Source organism: Silurus aristotelis (genome assembly GCF_946808225.1).
Source record: "Silurus aristotelis genome assembly, chromosome: 4".
Classification (NCBI taxonomy): domain Eukaryota; kingdom Metazoa; phylum Chordata; class Actinopteri; order Siluriformes; family Siluridae; genus Silurus; species Silurus aristotelis.
In genome coordinates this window covers 31440728-31459479 of record NC_139577.1, presented here as the reverse complement: position 1 = coordinate 31459479, position 18752 = coordinate 31440728, and the positions used below count along the sequence as shown (strand labels likewise).

The 18752-nt window shown below is 39.2% G+C and overlaps 1 protein-coding gene across 1 annotated transcript; it reads right to left on the bottom strand.

The window, feature by feature from the left end:
* Positions 1 to 692: 692 nt before the first annotated feature.
* Positions 693 to 17210, bottom strand: sparcl1 (SPARC-like 1). The gene is made up of 11 exons (XM_083540578.1): positions 17056 to 17210; positions 12774 to 12829; positions 8907 to 8972; positions 7874 to 8821; positions 6331 to 6454; positions 5192 to 5316; positions 4469 to 4589; positions 4169 to 4290; positions 3067 to 3215; positions 2805 to 2953; positions 693 to 1191 (listed from the first exon to the last, which is right to left on the bottom strand). The coding sequence occupies exons 1-11, from the start codon at positions 17156 to 17158 to the stop codon at positions 1163 to 1165; spliced, it is 1992 nt and encodes a 663-aa protein (XP_083396704.1). The 5' UTR covers positions 17159 to 17210; the 3' UTR covers positions 693 to 1162.
* Positions 17211 to 18752: the final 1542 nt, after the last annotated feature.

Sequence of the window (18752 nt, the reverse complement as noted above, 5' to 3'; positions counted from 1 at the left end):
CAGTGTTTTGTATTGTTTAAAGATTTATGATCAAACTCTTGATGTCACCCAAATGAGGATGGGTTCTCCTTTTGAGTCTGGTTCCTCTGAAGGTTTCTTCCTTATAACATCTAAGGGAGTTTTTCCTTGCCACAGTCAAGGCTGCTTATCAGGGATAAATACACACCATTCACCTTGGCTGTGATTTCTGTAAAGCTGCTTTGAGACAATGTTTGTTGTGAAAAGCGCAATAGAAATAAACTTGACTTGACTTGACTTGTAAGTGTATCTGCAACCAAATCAGTTTCTTCTCCTCTGTCAGCCATTGTGAAAAAAAAATACCCAGCTATAAATCTAAATTAATATATTTAAGCTTAAACAGATAAGTGTTGAAAATGTTGATGCGACTGGACTGATGTGGCTAGAGGGTCTCGGAGTCACTAAATCGCAGTCTGATTAGTTAAAGCAAAATGTATTTGATTCTAAAAAGAGCCACATTCATTTTTGTTGCCTTTTGGCAATACATGAACGCTTAAATCTGATTGGATAGAAACTCTAATCAAAACTCAGTGGTGCTGCTCCTTGCAACAAAACCAGGCACATTTCAATTTGAGGTGAATCAGTGCGGAATGTGAAAACTACCGAAATACAGAAACAAAAAATATATGGTATACAAGTGTGTAGATCTGCACACAAACACAACAAAATGAATACTGATTGAAAAAGGAGGTTTTTAATAAACAGTTGTTAATAAGCAAATTAGCTGTGAATGTATAAGAAATCAGTCTGCTTAATGTCATTATCTCAAAACATGTTCTTTAAACATATTTCATAGCACTTATGAGTGCCAACCGATGTTTTCCTTTAATGATCTTTAAAACAAATTTTCCAAAATCATGCTCAGAAGCATATTAGTACAAAACCCACAACTAGACACTGCCGAGTTATAAACTTCTCCCCTGCAGAAATGTATATAAACACACTTTCTGCAATAATAAGAAAATAAAAACTACTGCCATAAAGACTTGATTTTCATCATTTCATCAGTTTAAGATCAACAACATTTTCGAAAGTTTTCATCTCACAGTCGATAGAGAGAACAGATCAGAGTGTTCACTTCCTTCTCTTTCCTTCAAACGATTTCTTTCTCTTCTCTGAAGGAAATTCTGCCAGCTCTAGCTCTTCAGAACAGCAGATTGGTGTCCATGTCCTCTGTTGGTGTGGAATAATGGAGAGAAAATAAATTAAGGACAAATATTTTCACAGTAAAGCAATATCACTAACTGATCAGAATTTAGCTATAGGATTATGTGCTTTGCTGACAGGATAACTGTCAGTTATATTATGATTCAGTTGCCCTAAGGGAGGCACAGTATATTTGCATTTATATATATATATATATATATATATATATATATATATATATATATATATATATATATATATATATATATATATATATATATACAGTATATTTTATAAATCAAATGTTAATGTATTTATGTAGAATCTAATCTAAACTGAATGTGTTTAGCACCAGATAACAAAAGTGTGCACTCTAAATATTATTAGCATTAAAATGTATTTTATTTGCAACTTGTTTCAAATATGGAAGCTGGGGTTACAGCACAGGTTCAGCCATGATACAGCCTCCCTGCTGCACTGATAGTTTAGGGCCTTGGTCAGGGGCCCAAAAGTGGCAGCTTGGCGATACTGGGGCTTGAAACCCAACCTCCTTATCAGTTACCCAGTCGGTCTAAATGCTCTGTGTGGCATGTTTGTTACATGTCTATATGGGCTTTATCCTGATTCTTTGGTTTCCTCTAAATTACCAAAAATATTCCTGTAGGTGTTTAGTAGGTCCTCCGACTACTAAAATTTCCCTTCATATGAATGTGTTTGCTAGGTTCTCTGATGTACATTTGTCTCATGTAGGAAATACACCGATCAGGCATTATGACATTATAACATTATAAACAGTGAAGTGAATAACACTGATTATCTCTTCATCATGGCACCTGTTATTGGGTTAGAGATATTAGGCAGCGAATATTTTGTCCTCAAATTTGACGTGTTAGAAGCAGGAGAAATTGGCAATCGTAAGGATTTGAGCGAGTTTGGGACAAGGTCCAAACTGTAATGTCTAGAAAACTGGGTCACAGCATCTCCAAAACTGCACTTGTGTTAAAATCTATTATCTATTAAAAGTGCCCCGAGGAAGCGGCCGATCATTGATGCACGTGGGGAGCGAAGGCTGGTCTGTGTGGTCCGATCCAACAGACGAGCTCAAACTGCTGAATTGCAGAATGCTGTTAATGCTCTACGGGTCACAACTGTTTTGGCAGTAAAAGGGGGACCAACACCATATTGGGCAGGTGTTCATATTGTGTTATGCCTGATCAGTGTATGTCTATCCCGTATCCACCATGGCATTGACTAAGATAAATCATTTACTGAGAATAAAAGGATGTTTTAACTGCATATTTGTCTAATGCTAAACAAACATTAAACAAATTTTACTTCACAATAAAAACTCTATTCTTAATGTACCCTAATAAAAAGCAAAGTCATGGAACCAGTGCAAATCCAGTGAGAGAACCAGCCAAAATATAAATGATGTAAGATGGGGCTTTCATGCAGTGTCAGTTATTACTGAACGTGGTAATGTAATGCAAGAGTTATATAATTATTCATCATAGGTTTTTGGGTTGAATTTTCAGTAGTAAAGGCTTGGCAGGTCTGATCATGAAACTTGCATTTGCATGTAGATGCTCCTACAATGTGAGGCAGGAGTCAAGCAAAATTAATTTTTTAAGGTGTCCTACCGTCCTTTATGCCAAAACACTGGCACCATTCCCTGAAAGAGAGCAGCTTGTCCTTGTCGGTATCACACCCGTGGAAAAAAACTGAAGTGCAGTGCTCCATAGGAACCAGCGGGGCACGGAGAGGAGCAAGCTCCGAGTGAGACAGGAACCTTGGCATATAAAAAAGATAATGAAGGTGTTACTTGTATCAGGAGCTTCAGGAGTCGCTGATGGTAAACAAAAAAACAAACAAAAAAATGTGCCTCTTTATTGAAAACCATACCTGTCTGTTGGATGCTGGTCCATTTGTGCAAACTGCCAATGCACTGGATATATGTACATGTTGTAATTCTTCTCAAAGTCCTGAGTCAAAAGCTCAATAGGGTGATCACCCTTATTAAGACGCATCTCATTCTCGTAGATCTTCTGAACCTGACCAGTCCAGAGCACATATAGAAGATAAGTAAGGAATAAAATAGGATGAAAAAATAAGTAGAGAAAAAAAATCTACATTGGAATAAATCACAATGTCAGATTTTTTCTTCTTTAATAACACATCACAAGCTGTTGTATCCTTCTTATAAAACAAACAGCTAACATCCTTTATCTTTTATTCCCTAATAATTACTTAACAAATCATTTCCAGTTATAACTGCATTCTAGTGTTTAGTAATAGACATATATTTAAATACATGGTAACATTCAGGGGGAGTATTCACATTTATATACACTGTATGAACAAATGTATTGGGACACCAGACTTTTCAAGCCATGTGTGGTTCTTACTCAAACTGTTACCACAAAAATGGAGACAATTGATTGAACGAAATCTTCCCCTCACTTGACCTAGGGGACTCAAACCTGTTCCAAAGCGAGCTCCATGAAGATACACTTTACATGTGTTGGAGTGTAAGCTCTTCAGTGGCATGCTATAGGGCTCTGACCTCAACTCTACTGAAACTTTTGGGATGAGTTGTAATGCTGACAGCACCAGAGTCCTCCTTAAATAAGAACGTGTCCATGCTTAGAGTCTATTCCCCCATTTTGAATTGCATAATAAAGCATAATGGAATTTAATACTATACAGTACAGTACATTTTAACTCTGACTGTTACAAAGCAGGATTCCTTCCAGACAAGTTTTCTTTGTTAAATACCAACATGTTTTGTAATCAATTAATTATTAGTCTTAGAGCTGGGCATGCAAGTTCCTGTGTATGTTCTTGTATTAGAAGTGCATTGATATAACCCTAATTGTAATATATATTTAAATAATATTATTATTATTGGACAGAATCTTTTTTTTCTTCTCTGATTTAAAAGTTAATAATGGCTTATTAATATATATTTTCCATTTATTTATTTTGGTTGTTTACAGACACAGACTCTGGATCTCTGCTTGGCTGTAAGGAAATCTTGATCATAAAGCTGTAGCAGCACATTCTTCAGCCAGTCTCTCATGCGCAGTGGAAAATGTATCAGCTCTGTCATCAGACATGGTGGAATAACTGATAGACACAAACAACAACACATTTTCAAAAACCATAATGGTCTTTATTTAAAGTACAGGGTATATAACATTTATTTGAACTCATAAGTGAATTATTTCTACTGCTTTGAAATTTAACAGCACTGGCTTCCAAGGCTTTCATGGCTTTCATGGCTCATGGAAATGAGATGGGCTACCTTTGCAGGAGCCAGTGTAGTCCAGATGTAGTCTGTGACCTTTTTTGCTGCCCTGAAGACTGCATTTGGTGGCAAAAAGCTGGCAGGATGAGTCATAGGTCTGGTTATCTGTTCCACACACCTACAACGAAAGATCAGCTATTTAAGAGCTGAAGGTCATTGAAAATAAGTATAGATATGCCAGACATGGGTCAAATCCCTTTTCACATACTGTAGCTACACAAGGTAATTTTTCAGCTGGGTTTGTCTTCTCCCAGTTTGCAGATTGAAGTCTAAAACCAGTTGATAAAAGAATTGGTTTGAAAAATAAGTTCAAGCCTTTTTAACAAAATCAATGTACTACATGGTTTAGTAATGAGTTTATTAGAGGGACTGCACGGGTAGGAGATTTTGGAGACAAGGTGAGATAGCAATGATTTAGATGGTTTGGACATATGCAGAGGAGGGACATGGGATAAATCAGTAGAAGAATGCTGATGATGGAGCCTCCAGGATGAATGAAAAGAAGAAAGCCAAGGAGGAGGTTTATAGATGTGGTGAGGAAAAACATGCAGGTGATTGGTTTGAAAGAGATGTAGAGGACAGAGTGATCTGGAGACGAATGATCTGTTGGGGTGACCCCTAATGGGAGCAGCAGAAAGAAGATGAAGAAAAAGAAGAAGTAGAAGAAGAAGACGAAGAAGAAGAAGAAGAAGGAACTGTATCGTACACTGCAGTACTCACATGGTCAAAGTGACTGAGGCTTGACTGAGGACAGTCTGCAGGTTCCTGGCACACACAGCTAGGCTTCTTCTTATCATTCAGCTGGCACCTCTTCCCTCGCTTACAGTGGAAGTTCTTACATGAGTCTGGGTATGACATGAAAAGATTTCTATTCAAATTTTCTTATTTAATAGATACTTGAAATTAATACAAATAATAATAATAATAATAATAATAATAATAATACTAATAATACTAATAATAATAATAATTAAAAGAAGAAGAAAAGGAACAAGTAAATGAAGAAGATATTTTGGTTTTGGGGCATTGCTCAGTCCAGTCTACTCTGTGTTAAGATTATTTGTTTGGATTTGGGTATGATTTTAGATTGTCTACTTGAAGTAAATAACATATTCCTTCTCTACAAATTAGACCCAAGAAGTATGAATATGCAGAGTTAACCAGATATTCTTTTAATTGATTACACCTCTATCTTTAGTATTCCTTGCTAGAGAATGCATTGTCTACAGCATTCCCTAGATTGGTTCAAAATTCACCAAAATTTCAGGATGATTGTCCAGGAGGCATAATGATTTTCCACAAAATAAAAGAAGGGTGCACATAGAGGGTTGGAACCTTGTCGAACACCAATATGCACTTTCTAGGTTTAGATTCATGTCCAACCAAGAAATAAAATTGTGTTCTCATGCCTGAATTTACAATTTTATGGTTAGTGCTGTGCTCAGATCCAATCTCATGCAAGTTGTAGGGTTGTTGGCTTCTCTAACCAGCCTCATTTTACTCATCCTTGTGGGAGTCAAATTGTAAAGAACATTTTCAGTATCAAACGTTTATCTTTTGAGGAATATTCCATCTTATGTACTTCCATGGTTGACATGCTTGTCTTTCCTCTAACTGAAAGCTCAATCCAGCTTTATTATTATCACATGCCTTAAAGAGCTTACATTCCTCTGCCAGTTTGATCAGACCACAATCCCACCCAACTCTCATTGATTCCTTAAGCCTGCTGGCTGAGTTTGGCCTAAAGTTTGTTTAGGTAACATTAGCTATTGGGTGACAGTATGTATTAAAGATATCCAAGCTCAGCACATTCTTGATAAGAGTCTGGCATTGTACAGACAAGATTCTAAAACACCCACCGAGTGAAGCTTCCTGTCCTGGATGAGTTCCAATTCGCGATTTGGTTCGAACTGTGGGCCTGATTCTGGGGAAAAGATCCACTGCAGCTCTTATCTGCACAGGGTTCCTTCCTAGTAAAGAAGCCTAGGGAGATCAGGATGTATTTTTAAAGATAACATTAAAGACAAGTCAAGTTGCAAATATCTAAATAAACCTAAATCCAAACTATACTTTTTAAAGCCAAAAATGATTAAAATGATGAATGTACATCTTGTTGCAGTATGTAGTATGTTAGCATATGTAAAAATTCCAAAATGGATGAAGATTCATTATTAAATAATACATTAACAATGGTTTGGGAGGAAGTAAATGACTCTTCTTCCCAAAGCTTATATTTTCCTAAAATTTAACAACTCCTATAAGGTGGTGTCCAAATGTTTAGAGACTAATGGTGATTACTGGCCACGTCTGGAATTTCATTATGGACAGCAAGTTAGAACAAAGAGCAAGCATGACATTCTGCGTTAAACTGGGCAAATCTGCTACAGAAATGTTTGACATCACATACGTTCAAGATACATTGCAATGCTGCAATGAGTCGTTCAAGTTGTTTTGAGAGGCACAGTTGCTTCAAGAACATCAATATAAGATGACAAGTGATCAGGAAGCTTCAATGAGCTCAACTCACGAAAATTAGGAAACTATTGGGCAACTTGTGCATGATGATCGTCGGAGAACAATACACAAGCCACACCTGCCAGATTTGGCTCCTGTAGACTCAAAGATGAAGATCTGGCTCAAAGGTCGCAGTTTTGACACCATTGTGGAGATCCAGTTCAAATCGCACAAGTTGCTTGACACACTTTAAAAAGAAGACTTTCAGGACACATCCCAGAAGTGGCAGGAATGCTGGGAGCGCTTTATTGTTGTGCAAAGAGACTATTTTGAATCTGATAGTGATAAATAAAGAACTTTGTTGTAAACAGAGCTAGTTTTAAAACTTTTTAATACCAACTCAAATCTAAGAATATTTAGGCAGGGATCCAGACACTCTGCCAGCTCCATTTGCAAGCACCAGGTCCTCAAACACCGCTTCACCTCAGCAAATGCAGGGGCCAGAACCACAAGGAGCAGGAGCACCCTTCTCAAAGAGAGCTCTCCGGGACAAGAAAACAAGCAACACACAGGCTGTGTGCATCCATTCCCATGATATTGCATGGGCAAGGAGGAACACACAGTTGAAAAGAGTCATTGACTTTCTGGTCATGACGTCACCCCGCTAGTGACGCCACGCTTTCCATTGTACTGCATGATGCAGAGTTTGGACAACTTGAAAGCGTTCCCAAAGCGTTGTTGATGCAGCTCGAGTTCCTGAAGGAAACTTGCAAAAAGTCACACAGACAGGAACCAGACCTAATGCTCTGAGTCAGGGCTATTCAACTGTGCTATTCCAATAAATTTTAATTCATTTGAAAATTAACTGAATGTTTTTTCTGTTTCTTTTAGCATGCCACTGACTAACAAATCAGCAGTCTGAAGAACTTTAATGATCTTTAGTCTTACCCATTTCCTGTTCTTCCTCTGCACCAGGGATTGTGTGATTTCTGACTCTTTCTCATGCTCTCGGTTTTGAGAATGTTCTGAGGCCTGCTCAGCATTTAAAGCCTGGTTACCTAGTGCTTTACTCAGTCTCTTGCTTTTTATCTGTATCTTGCCCTTTTCTTTATCATGGTTGATACTTTCCTTTGTGTCCACCCCTTTTTCTGTTTTTTCAGGGAATTCCTTTTCTTCCAGTTCTGTACTTTCATCTGTGTTGCCTTTGTCAGTCTCAGGGTCTAGAAGGATCTGCTCATCTTGGAGACTTTCAGTAGACTTAGCTTGATCACCTGTTTTTTCCTCATGTCCATCATAGGTATCCTCATAATCTTGACTGGACTGGGTATCATAGTCTTCCATGACTGTAGGAAGTTCACTTTCGTCATTCTCTTTCGCTGTAAACTTTATAGCTAAAGATTTTTTTTCCTCCATCTCGGTGTTTTGAGATTTCGTTGATAAAATGTTTGCAGCATAGTCTAAATCTAAAGGTATCTCTGAGTCTGTGCTACTACCCACTTCCTCTTCTGCATCTTTCTCTTTATTTTGCTCTTGATGTTCTTTTCCATCATTTTTAGACTTTGGTATTATCTCCACACTTTCATCATTTGTATCTGAAACCTTTCCTACTGTTTCTCCATCATTATTTTCCTTATCATGCTCCAAATCATGCTGCTTTTCCTCAGAATCTTTTATAAGCTGAGCAAGCATCTCTTCATTCACCAGCACAGGAATGCTCCTTCCATCTTTAGCAGAATTTTCCAAGTCTACTGAATATGCTTCATCTGTTCCATGTCTTCCATTTGGTGTCTTTTTGCTTATATCTTTATTTTCCAGTTCTGGACTGCTAGCCTCAAAGAAGAAGAATGTTGGCAAAATGTAATCATGATCCTTATTTAACTTTGAGAACTTATGATCCTGGGGAAAGAAAAAAGAAATAGGAATGTATACACTTTATTTTGTAAAAAATAATATAGGCTTGATGATACTGTGTCTAAATTACCATCTCCTCAGAAGTTTGGGACCATCCGGAGAGAGATTCATGCTTCTCATGCGGAGCGCTTTGCACCTTGAATATGAACACACCACAGGAACCAAATTATGTGTTACCACATATATTCTGAGGCCACCAGTTATGAGAATGAACTTAAAGTTTAAAGCAGACTAATGTAATATCCATGTTGCAACACCAATGACTTTTTTATGTCTTAATGAAGTCTTCCAAAATTTAAGTGTAGTGATTAGATTCCTGTGTCATGTCACAGTGGATTTCTCCCCAAATTTCAAATCAGACACTATGACCTTTAAACATGGCAGACAAAAACTCCACTTCCCACTGTCTACAAGGAATGAGTCACCAGCAGATTGATTAAAAACACCTGATTTCAATTACATACACCCACAGCCACACAACAAAAAATGACTCATTCTTCACATTGCAAAGAATATCAGTTGCACATGTAGGCCATGTCCAAACTAATATGTCTTTGTTCCCTTTCAGGAACTCGAGCTGAGTCAAAAAAGCGTTGGGAACACCTTACATTGTTCACGCTCTGAAACGCTAAAATCCAGCCGATAAGTCTGGATGTCATTGGCGGGCGACGTCATGTAATCAGGAAGCTACAAAATGGGTGAGCAATGGTAGCGACATTAGCTTCTTTCTGTTCAGGTAAGCAATTTGTGTGTGAATCTGTGCAGTCATTAACTTTAAATGCAAAATTCCGACTGCGGAAGAGCGCTCTCCCTCACGGCTCAGGTCCCGCTTTGCTGAAGCAAAGCGGCGCTAAAGGTCAAGGGGCTCGGAGGCCGACCTAGCAGAATGCATGGAGATGGATGAGTCCTCTCCAGCCTCTCTTGCTAAACCGAGCTTCCGTTCCCCGGGGAAAGCACTCGCTTCAGCGGTTCCTTATTCTGGCATGTGTAACGCTGATCTCCTTATTTCTTCCTCCGAGAAGGGAAAATATTCGGATGCTAGCGAGCCGACGACTCCTCACAGCCTCCTGGAGGTACCGACGCTGGCTGTCGCTAAGCTGGAGATAGCTTGGCCCTATGAGAAGCAAAGGGCAACATGTTCCCAGCAAGCTGTATGAGCGTTTCCTGCGTCCCTTGGCATAGCATTCGCCCCTGGGCCTACTGTTCTTTCCTGACCTACACACCAAGGTGTCTAGGTCCGTGAAGACCCCATATGCGGCCCGTACCTTTGCCCCACATTTGCTATACGTGAATATAGTAAGATTCAGGGAGTGCCGCTATGGGTAGATGCCCAGGGTTGGAGAGGCGCTAGCTGGCTATTTCTCCCCAGGTGAGGCATTGCTGAAGGCTCCGGTATCGCCTACAAAAGCCACTTCGGCTCTAGTAGGTAGGGCTTACAAGGTGGCAGGTCAGGCCGGGGGTTGCCTTGACACGATAAGCATGTTGCAGGCATACCAGGCTGACCTGCTATGAGAAATGGAGCTAGATTCCCGACAGGGACAGGGCTTTCCTTCTGAATGCCTTCCTCGACACCACCAGGAGGCCAGACTTTTAGCTCTCCCACAAGATGTGCCTCAGAGCGCAGTCTCCCTCAACCGAGTGACTCCTTCCAGTCACAGCTGCAGGGGATCTTCCCAGCTGTTCTGAGAGGGTCAGAAGCCAGCCTCGAGAGGCTGGTTCCCCGATCAGACTTCCGGGCAGATGGGGAGACCAGGCTGTTAACTCTGCCACAATATGTGCTTCAGAGTGCAGCCTCCCTCCCACAGGTGTTTCCCTCCATTTCCGCCCAAAAGGTCGCTGCCCACTTTTAAGGTTAATGATGGTCACTTTTAGGGAGATTGTGTCTCAGATCAAGTCCAAGGATGTAAGGTGATGTATTTGCACATAGCCTTCCTATTTACAGGAGGTTCCTGAGTTTTGCTTTCGGGGGCGAAGCTTACCAATATCAAACCTCCCGTTCGGCCTAGCACTCTCATTTCGTGAGGGGGTTCAGTTCCTAGCAGCTTGTTTTCTCTTCTGAGGTAGTAGAAACCATCCTCCATTCCAGAGCTCCCTCCACAAAGAGGTTGTATGACGATAAATGGCATCTGTTCGCCACGTGGTGTGAGCACCACCAGTTGGACCCAGTCAACTGCCCGGTTGCAACAGTTCTTGCAGGAACAGTTTGCCACAGGATTGGCTTCGTCAACCCTGAAGGTTTACAAAGGTTGTGTTCAGACACACTAGGCAGGGATTGGTCAGTATGGCGTGATTGGACACCCGTTTCCAAAGAGTTTTCGGCGCAGCTCAAGTTCCTGAAAGGGAACGTCACTAGGTTACGTATGTAACCCTAGTTCCCTGAGGGAACGAGAGCTGTGCCAACGGGCCATACTCCCTGCATCCCTGCAGCACTTACCTTTTCTTTTTCAAAAGCTTATGTCGCTACTATCGCTCACCCATTTTGTATCTTTCTGGTTTACGCGACATAACCCGCCAATGACGTCACGACTTGCCTATTGGCCGGATTTTACACGTGATTTAGAGCATGAACAATGTGAAGCATTCCCAAAGCGTTTTTGATGCAGCTCTCGGCCCCTCGACCTAGTGACCTTTTTTGGCAAATAAAACTTAGCTCTCTAAAGTCGATAAATATGAAATTTTTGCGTAGTAGTTTGGACTGTAAAAACAGAGGCTTTTAAAAACAATGACGCATTTTTAGTCATGTGACTTTCCTTTCCTCCAACATTGCCATGAATTTCCAAAAGAGCCGGAAAGTAAATAAGTGACAGGAGGAAATGACGCTGGTCGAAGCTTTTCGATGTGGGTCGATGTTTTTCTCGTGCGCAGTACAGGGATGTGCTGTAAGCTTTTTCAGATGTAACAGTGTGAATGAGCAACTTTTGGGAAAAAATTGAAAACAATAGTGTAGACACGGAGCATTTTTAGGTGAAAATGCTGTTTTCAAATTTATCTGGATTAGTGTAAATGTAGTTTCTGTCTTTATGAAGCCTTAATAAAATTTTTATTCTGGTTCCTCTCAAGGTTTTTTCCTCATACCATCTCAGTTTTTTTTTCCCTTGCCACACTCGCTACAGGCTTGCACTTTAGAATAAACTTAAAATTAAAAAGTAAATATTTTGTTTATTTTATATTTTATCTTAATTTTAAATATTTACAATCTAAACTTTTACATTCTTTTATACAACTTTATAACTTCATTATATGTGTAAAAATGTTCATTGTTCAAGCATTATACAAACAAAAATGTATTGAATTGAATTGCTGTTATTTAAATTGCCCAAATCTAGCATCTGCATCTGATGCTAATTTTGTCATACATCTTCTGGTCATGATGGTCTAATTCAAGTTACACTTTCTGTTGTAGTCATTTCAAATGACAGCATTAAGGCATTGCATTATACATTTTGTGGCTGCTAAAGTAAATTTATAGAAACCTCAATCATTCTTACAAGGTTAAAAAATCAAGGATGATCTATATTCATTTTCATACATTACTAAAATAAATTTATGCAAAGTTACATCAGCATTTAAAAGCATGTTTAGGTCACAAAGTACAGGTTCTTGGTTTCTGTTTACTAAATATGGCCATGCTTTACTATAAATAACTAGCATGTCACCTCAGAATCTTCATACAAACCTGAAATGTAACTTTTTTAAGATGTACACCATCAAGTAAGACCCTTAGTAAATTCAACTTCAAGTCCAATCCATTGTGGTTGTTTAGAAATTGTCTGTTGTCCAAAAGGTTCTGTGCTAATATTATTTGTTTCCTTTAACGAACATTATTTGCATTAATGTTAACTATACATTATTGTTGTTTGTTAGCATTACTAATGATTTATTTGTGTGCTATTAAAGGAAACCTTGATGGAAAACCATAACAATACTTTTTACTTACAGTGACGGTTAAAGCAGAGGCGAACAATACGATGCACAGAAGATTAGCCTTCATATCTGTAAGAGGGAAATATAATGTAATTATGATTCCCTGGCAAGGTGAAAACTTATTCCACCGTACTCTTCTTACTTTACAGTCATTAAATCTTTAAATTCTTTAGTAATTCAATGTCCAATCATGAAAGATCTGATAGCTAAATACAAACATAAACTGTCAAACAGAGGTGTAAATAGTACCTGAAAATCAAACATAAGTAAAACTATAGATACTGCAAATTTGCACTGTACTTGAACAGTACTTGAGTATTTGACTCATATTGGAGGCTTAAAGATGCACAAATCCTCAACACCAAGGGACATGTTGCTGAAAAGCCAGAAACAGGTGATTTGTGAGGTTTTATTTCAAATTGTACACCTCAACACTGCAACCGTTAGGAAGGGCATCCAGCATAAAACATGTGCAAAATTAAATATACGGATCACGGTTTACCAACGACCGCCACAGGTATTGTCAGCCAACAGGGTACATTTGGAAATTGGGCTACTGTTGGCCGAAGGATGAGAAGGAGAGGAGGAAGACGGCAGGGAAAAGAAGAAGTGGAGGAGAGTGGAGTTTAAGGTTGATACTTTAAATGTTGGTACTATGACTGGTTAGGGGGTATTGATATAATGGAGAGGAGAAAGGTAGACATGTTGTGTGTTCAGGAGACCAAGTGGAAAGGGAGTAAGGCCAGGAACATTGGAGGGGGGGTTTAAACTGTTACATCAAGGTATGGATGAAAAGAGAAATAGTGTAGGGGTGATTCTGAATAAAGCGTACAGTAATGTGTAGTGGAGGTGAAAATAGTTTCTGATAGGGTGATGAACATGAAGCTGGAAGTTGAAGGGGCGATGATAAATGTCATCAGTGCTTAAGCTCCACAAGTGGGTAGTGAGATGGAGAGAAGAAAAAATTCTTGAGTGAGTTAGATACAGTGGTAGAAGGTGTACCTAAGAATGAAAGATTGGTGATTGGGGCAGACTTCAATGGGCATGTAAGTGAAGGGAACATAGGTGATGAGAAGGTGATGGGTAGGTATGGCTTTAAGGAGAGGAATGTGGAAGGGCAGATGGTGGTAAATTTTGCTAAAAGGATGGAAATGGCAGTGGTGAACACATATTTTAAGAAGAAGGAGGATCATAGGGTGGCGTATATGAGTGGAGGAAGGTGCACACAGGTGGACTATGTTCTATGTAGGAGATGCAACCTAAAGAAGATTGGAGACTGTAAGGTGTTGGCTGGGGACAGTGTAGCTAGACAGCATCAGATGGTGGTCTGTAGAATGGCTTTGAAAGTGAAGAAGAAGAAGAGGAGGAGAGTGAAGACTGAAAGAAGAATACGATGGTGGAAACTGAAGGCAGAAGACTATAGTGTGAGATTCAGGGAAGAGGTCAGACAGGGGCTTGGTGGTGGTGAGGAGGTGCTGGATGATTGGGCAACTACTGCAGAAGTGATAAGGGAGGTATCTAGAAAGGTACTTGGTGTGACATTTGGAAATCGAAAGAAAGACAACAAGACTTGGTGTAGTGGAAGCCAGGCTGAGAGAAGAGGTGACCATCTGTGAGCAACAGTATGGTTTTATGCTGAGGAAGAGCACCACAGATGCAATATTTGCTTCAAGAATGTTGATGGAGAAGTATAAAGATGGTCAAAAGGAGTTGCATTGTGTGTTTGTGCATTTAGAGAAAGTGTATGACAGGGTGCCGAGAGAGCAGTTGTGGTATTGTATGAGGAAGTCTGGGGTGTCAGAGAAGTATGTGAGTGTGGAGCAGAACATGTATGAGGACAGTGTGACAGCAGTGAAGTGTGCAGTAGAAACGACAGGCTGGTTCAAGTTGGAGGTTGGACTGCATCAAGGATTAGCTCTGACAGCTTCTCAACAGTGCAAAGTAATGGAGAGTGTGTTAGAGAATTGAAGAAAAGAGTGTAGGCAGGGTGGAGTGAGTGGAGAAGAGTGGCAGGAGTGATTTGTTATAGGAGGGTATCAGTGAGAGTGAAAGGGAAAGTTTATAGAACAGTGGTGAGACCTGCGATGTTGTATGGTTTAGAGAGAGTGGCATTGAGTAAAAGACAGGAAGTGGAGCTGGAGGTAGCAGAGCTGAATATGTTAAGGTTTCCGTTGGGAGTGACGACAATGGACAGGATTAGAAATTAGTTTATTAGAGGGACCGCGCATGTAGGACGTTTTGGAGACAAGGTGGGGGAGGCGAGATTGAGATGTTTGGACATGTGCAGAGGAGGGACATGGGGTATATCAGTAGGAGAATGCTGACGATGGAGCCACCAGAATGGAGGAAAAGTGGAAGATTAGGGAGGAGGTTTATGGATTTGGTGAAGGAAGACATGCAGGTAGTTGGTTCGAAAGAGGCAGATGTAGAGGACAGGGGTGTATGGAGACGAATGATCCGCTGTGGCGCCCCCTAATGTGAGAAGCCGAAAGAAGAAAAAGTAGTACACCTCAACACTGTATTAACCAAGATCAGCACAACAGCCTCTTAGACATGCCAAACAAGTTGGTCAAAAAAAGACAAAGTAGTAAAACAATCGTTCAAAAGGGGATATTTAATTAACAAATAAAATTCCTCATTCTCAGAAATGGACAATATTTTGATTAAACTTTAACAAAAGCTGGTTCTCAATGTTTTTGGACTGAAAATGAGACTAGCGGTGAACCGGAATTTATAGATAATCCATCCTCGTCTGGGTTTATTAGGAATAAACTTATTTAAACTTAAATACTTAAGTAAAATTTGTAACTGTAATCTATTTCATTCTGAAAGGCTGCTTTGGGAAAATGTCTATTGTTATAAAGCTTTAACAGATCAAATCGAATTTAATAGACATTTAGTGTCACTGAAATGGGAATGGGTGCCTGTTTGAGTCTGGTTCTCTCAAGGTTTCTTCCTTATACCATATCAGGGAGTTTTTCTGTGCCACTGTCACCACTGGCTCGCTCATTAGGTATAAATACAAATTAGGTATCGATACAAATAAAATTAACTTTAATTCAAATAGTGTGGCATATTAAAGGGTTATAAAACCCTCTGAAACATGCTGTTATTGGAAACTTCTAACTCTGCATCACATTGCATCGCATGCATGATTATGTTATCCATCCTCACCAAGCACCAAACAATCGAATTGATGATTCTTTCTCATGTGAAAGTGTTCATCAACATGCCATTCATCACTCTGCCATCATAATCTGAGGCCTAAGTTGTCATGGTGACTGGCACGGAAGATCCGTCCCAGTTAAAAGTCACATTCCAACCAGGAGGAGTAAAGCAAATAACAGAAGCTAGCAGCCTGGAAAAGAGCCGACTATGTACACAAACTTCTGCTTTTTTGTCAGGAGACAAAGCAGCCATTATTGGATCAGTTTGAGGGAACGATGTCTCTCAAGATGGGGTTCACATGGGATGAAGATATAGAAATAAGTGTAGAATTAGTGCAACCAAAATGTTTTGGTCTAATAACATAACAAGCATCCAAAGATTTAATGTGTTAAAGAAAAAAATAAATGCAATACACATGAAAGTCTCCAAACTATTCATATACACAGCAACAAAAAGTAAACCAACCTAAGAAAAGATTGCAATGATACTTTGACTTTCTCTTATGTACAGTGTTTTATGAGAAAACCAATCTACATATGCATCCAATTTTAAGATAATTTTTTAAATAATACTTATAGTAGTATTTTTATTTATGGGTGCTTTATGTGACACTAATGGACACCTTACATACAGTTAAAATGCATATAACTATTGACAAACAACAATAAAAAAATAAATAAAACACTATATTTTGGAGTAAGAAATTAGATTTATTGCTTTATAAAATACAAAATTTGTGCGAAGAATTTCCAAAAGAAAAATGTCCATTTCCTACTGACACATTAATGCAGTATGCATAAGACTAATGTTAGAATGAAAAACATTATCTGATCTTGTCTGATCTTAAGGTTCACTGATGGATGGATTTAAGTTTGGTTAATGCAGCGGTTTATTATTTTAATTATATGCTTCAGTAATTAGAAAACAAAATTAATTAAAAGCATCAATTCTCTAAGTTCTTGTGGTTATGTGGTTTATATTTTGTTATTTTTGCTATTCTGTATATTGTTAGTTTTAAATGAAATTCTGTACACATTATAACAAAACAACACCAAGATTACCTACCAAATCAAGCTCTGGATTTATTTGCATTCGTCTTCAAATAAGCTCTGAAGAAAAAAACGTACCAGGAATTGTATCTTGCAGGACGATGAACAGATCACTGTGTTGATAGGATGTTGTGTGTGAAGAGTGTGTGAAGGACTGACTCTTTTGCTGAACTCTGCCCATCTCCCACACTGCTACTGCTATCTAAAGAACAGCATGCCTCTGGGACTCTGGCTGTAGAGAGGAGGGTAAAGAGACAATTCAAAAACACAAAGTGCTTTTCAGCACTCCATTATTCAGTAGTATATTAAGGAGTTTGTAGCTGAAAAAGGTTAATCAATATTGTATAGTTATGTGTTTTATAAAGAGACATACAAGAAAGGAGCCTTGTGTTAGTATTTGTTTATAATATTTATTATATATAAGAATTTTTATTACCACAAATTATTGTTTTGTTTGTTCTGTAATGTGAGCATTAAATATAAAATAATATAAAGAAGTTTTATTTTCGTCACGAGTTCTAAAACGAATTACCGACAAATACTGAGGTAATAATGTATCTATCTTTTGATTTTAGTTACATCTTGACAGTAGGTGGTGCTGCAGCACCCACTCTCACTCTCACTTCCTCAGGTGTCATGTGAATTGTGGTGAAACTATTTATAAGGACAACGCATGTAGGACATTTTGAAGACAAGTTGAGGGAGGTGAGATTGAGATGGTTTGGACATGTGCAGAGGAGGGACATGGGGTATATCAGTAGGAGAATGCTGAGGATGGAGCCACCAAGAAGGAGTAAAAGAGGAAGAACAAGGAGGAGGTTTATGGATGTGGTGAGGGAAGACCTGCAGGTAGTTGTTTTGAAAGAGGCAGATGTAGAGGACAGGGGGGTATGGAGACGGATGGTCCACTGTGGCGCCCCCTAATGGGAGACACTGAAAGAAGACCTTTTATATTATTATAATACAAATTGTATACATTATAACCTTATGAGCGGTGAAGTGAATAACACTGATTATCTCTTCATCATGGCAGCTGTTAGTGGGTGGGATATATTAGGCATTTTTTCCTCAAAATGCACGTGTTAGAAGCAGGAAAATAGGCACATGTGAGGATTTGAACGAGTTTGACAAATTGTGATGTCTAGACAACTGGGTCAGAGCATCTCCAAAACTGCAGATCTTGTGGGATGTTCCCGGTCTGCAGTGGTCAGTATCTATCAAAAACGCTCCAATGAAGGAACAGTGGTGAACCGGCGACAGGGTTGTAAACGGCCGAGGCTCATTGATGCAAGTGGGGAGCGAAGGCTGGTCCATGTGGTCCGATTCAACAGAAGAGCTCCTGTAGCTCAAACTGCTGAAGTTCATGCTGTTAATGTACTGTTTTGGCAGAAAAAGGGGACCAACACAATATTAGGCAGGTGGTCATAATGATATGCCTGATTGGTGTATATAGGCCAGGGTTTAGGACTTATCAAGATTTATTTTGGCCACTAGAGGCCGCTATTGCTCTCCATGCCTCGTTTTATATGTTTGTTAATTAAATCATTGCTGACACCTGGTGCTATTTGTCCTAAAGACTTCTAAGGAAATTATTAATATCTTATTTACACAATTGAGCAGTTGCTCAAGGTCCAAGCAGTGGCAGCTTGTCAGTGTGGAAAGTCTTAGTCCAAAGTCCAAAGTCTTAACCGCTGACCCCGATCTTAACCTATATCTTGAAATACACACCGTCTCACTACTGAGACTTGAGGGGCTTGAGAAAAGTGCTGTAGTAT

Coding starts and splice junctions, on each gene's coding strand:
- sparcl1 (XM_083540578.1), bottom strand. CDS start 17,158: ATGGGCAGAGTTCAGCAAAAGAGTCAGTCCTTCACACACTCTTCACAC. Junction 6,455..7,873: donor AGAGGAAGAACAGGAAATGG/GTAAGACTAAAG, acceptor TGATCTCCCTAG/GCTTCTTTACTAGGAAGGAA. Junction 4,590..5,191: donor GCCTCAGTCACTTTGACCAT/GTGAGTACTGCA, acceptor CTTTCGTTGTAG/GTGTGTGGAACAGATAACCA.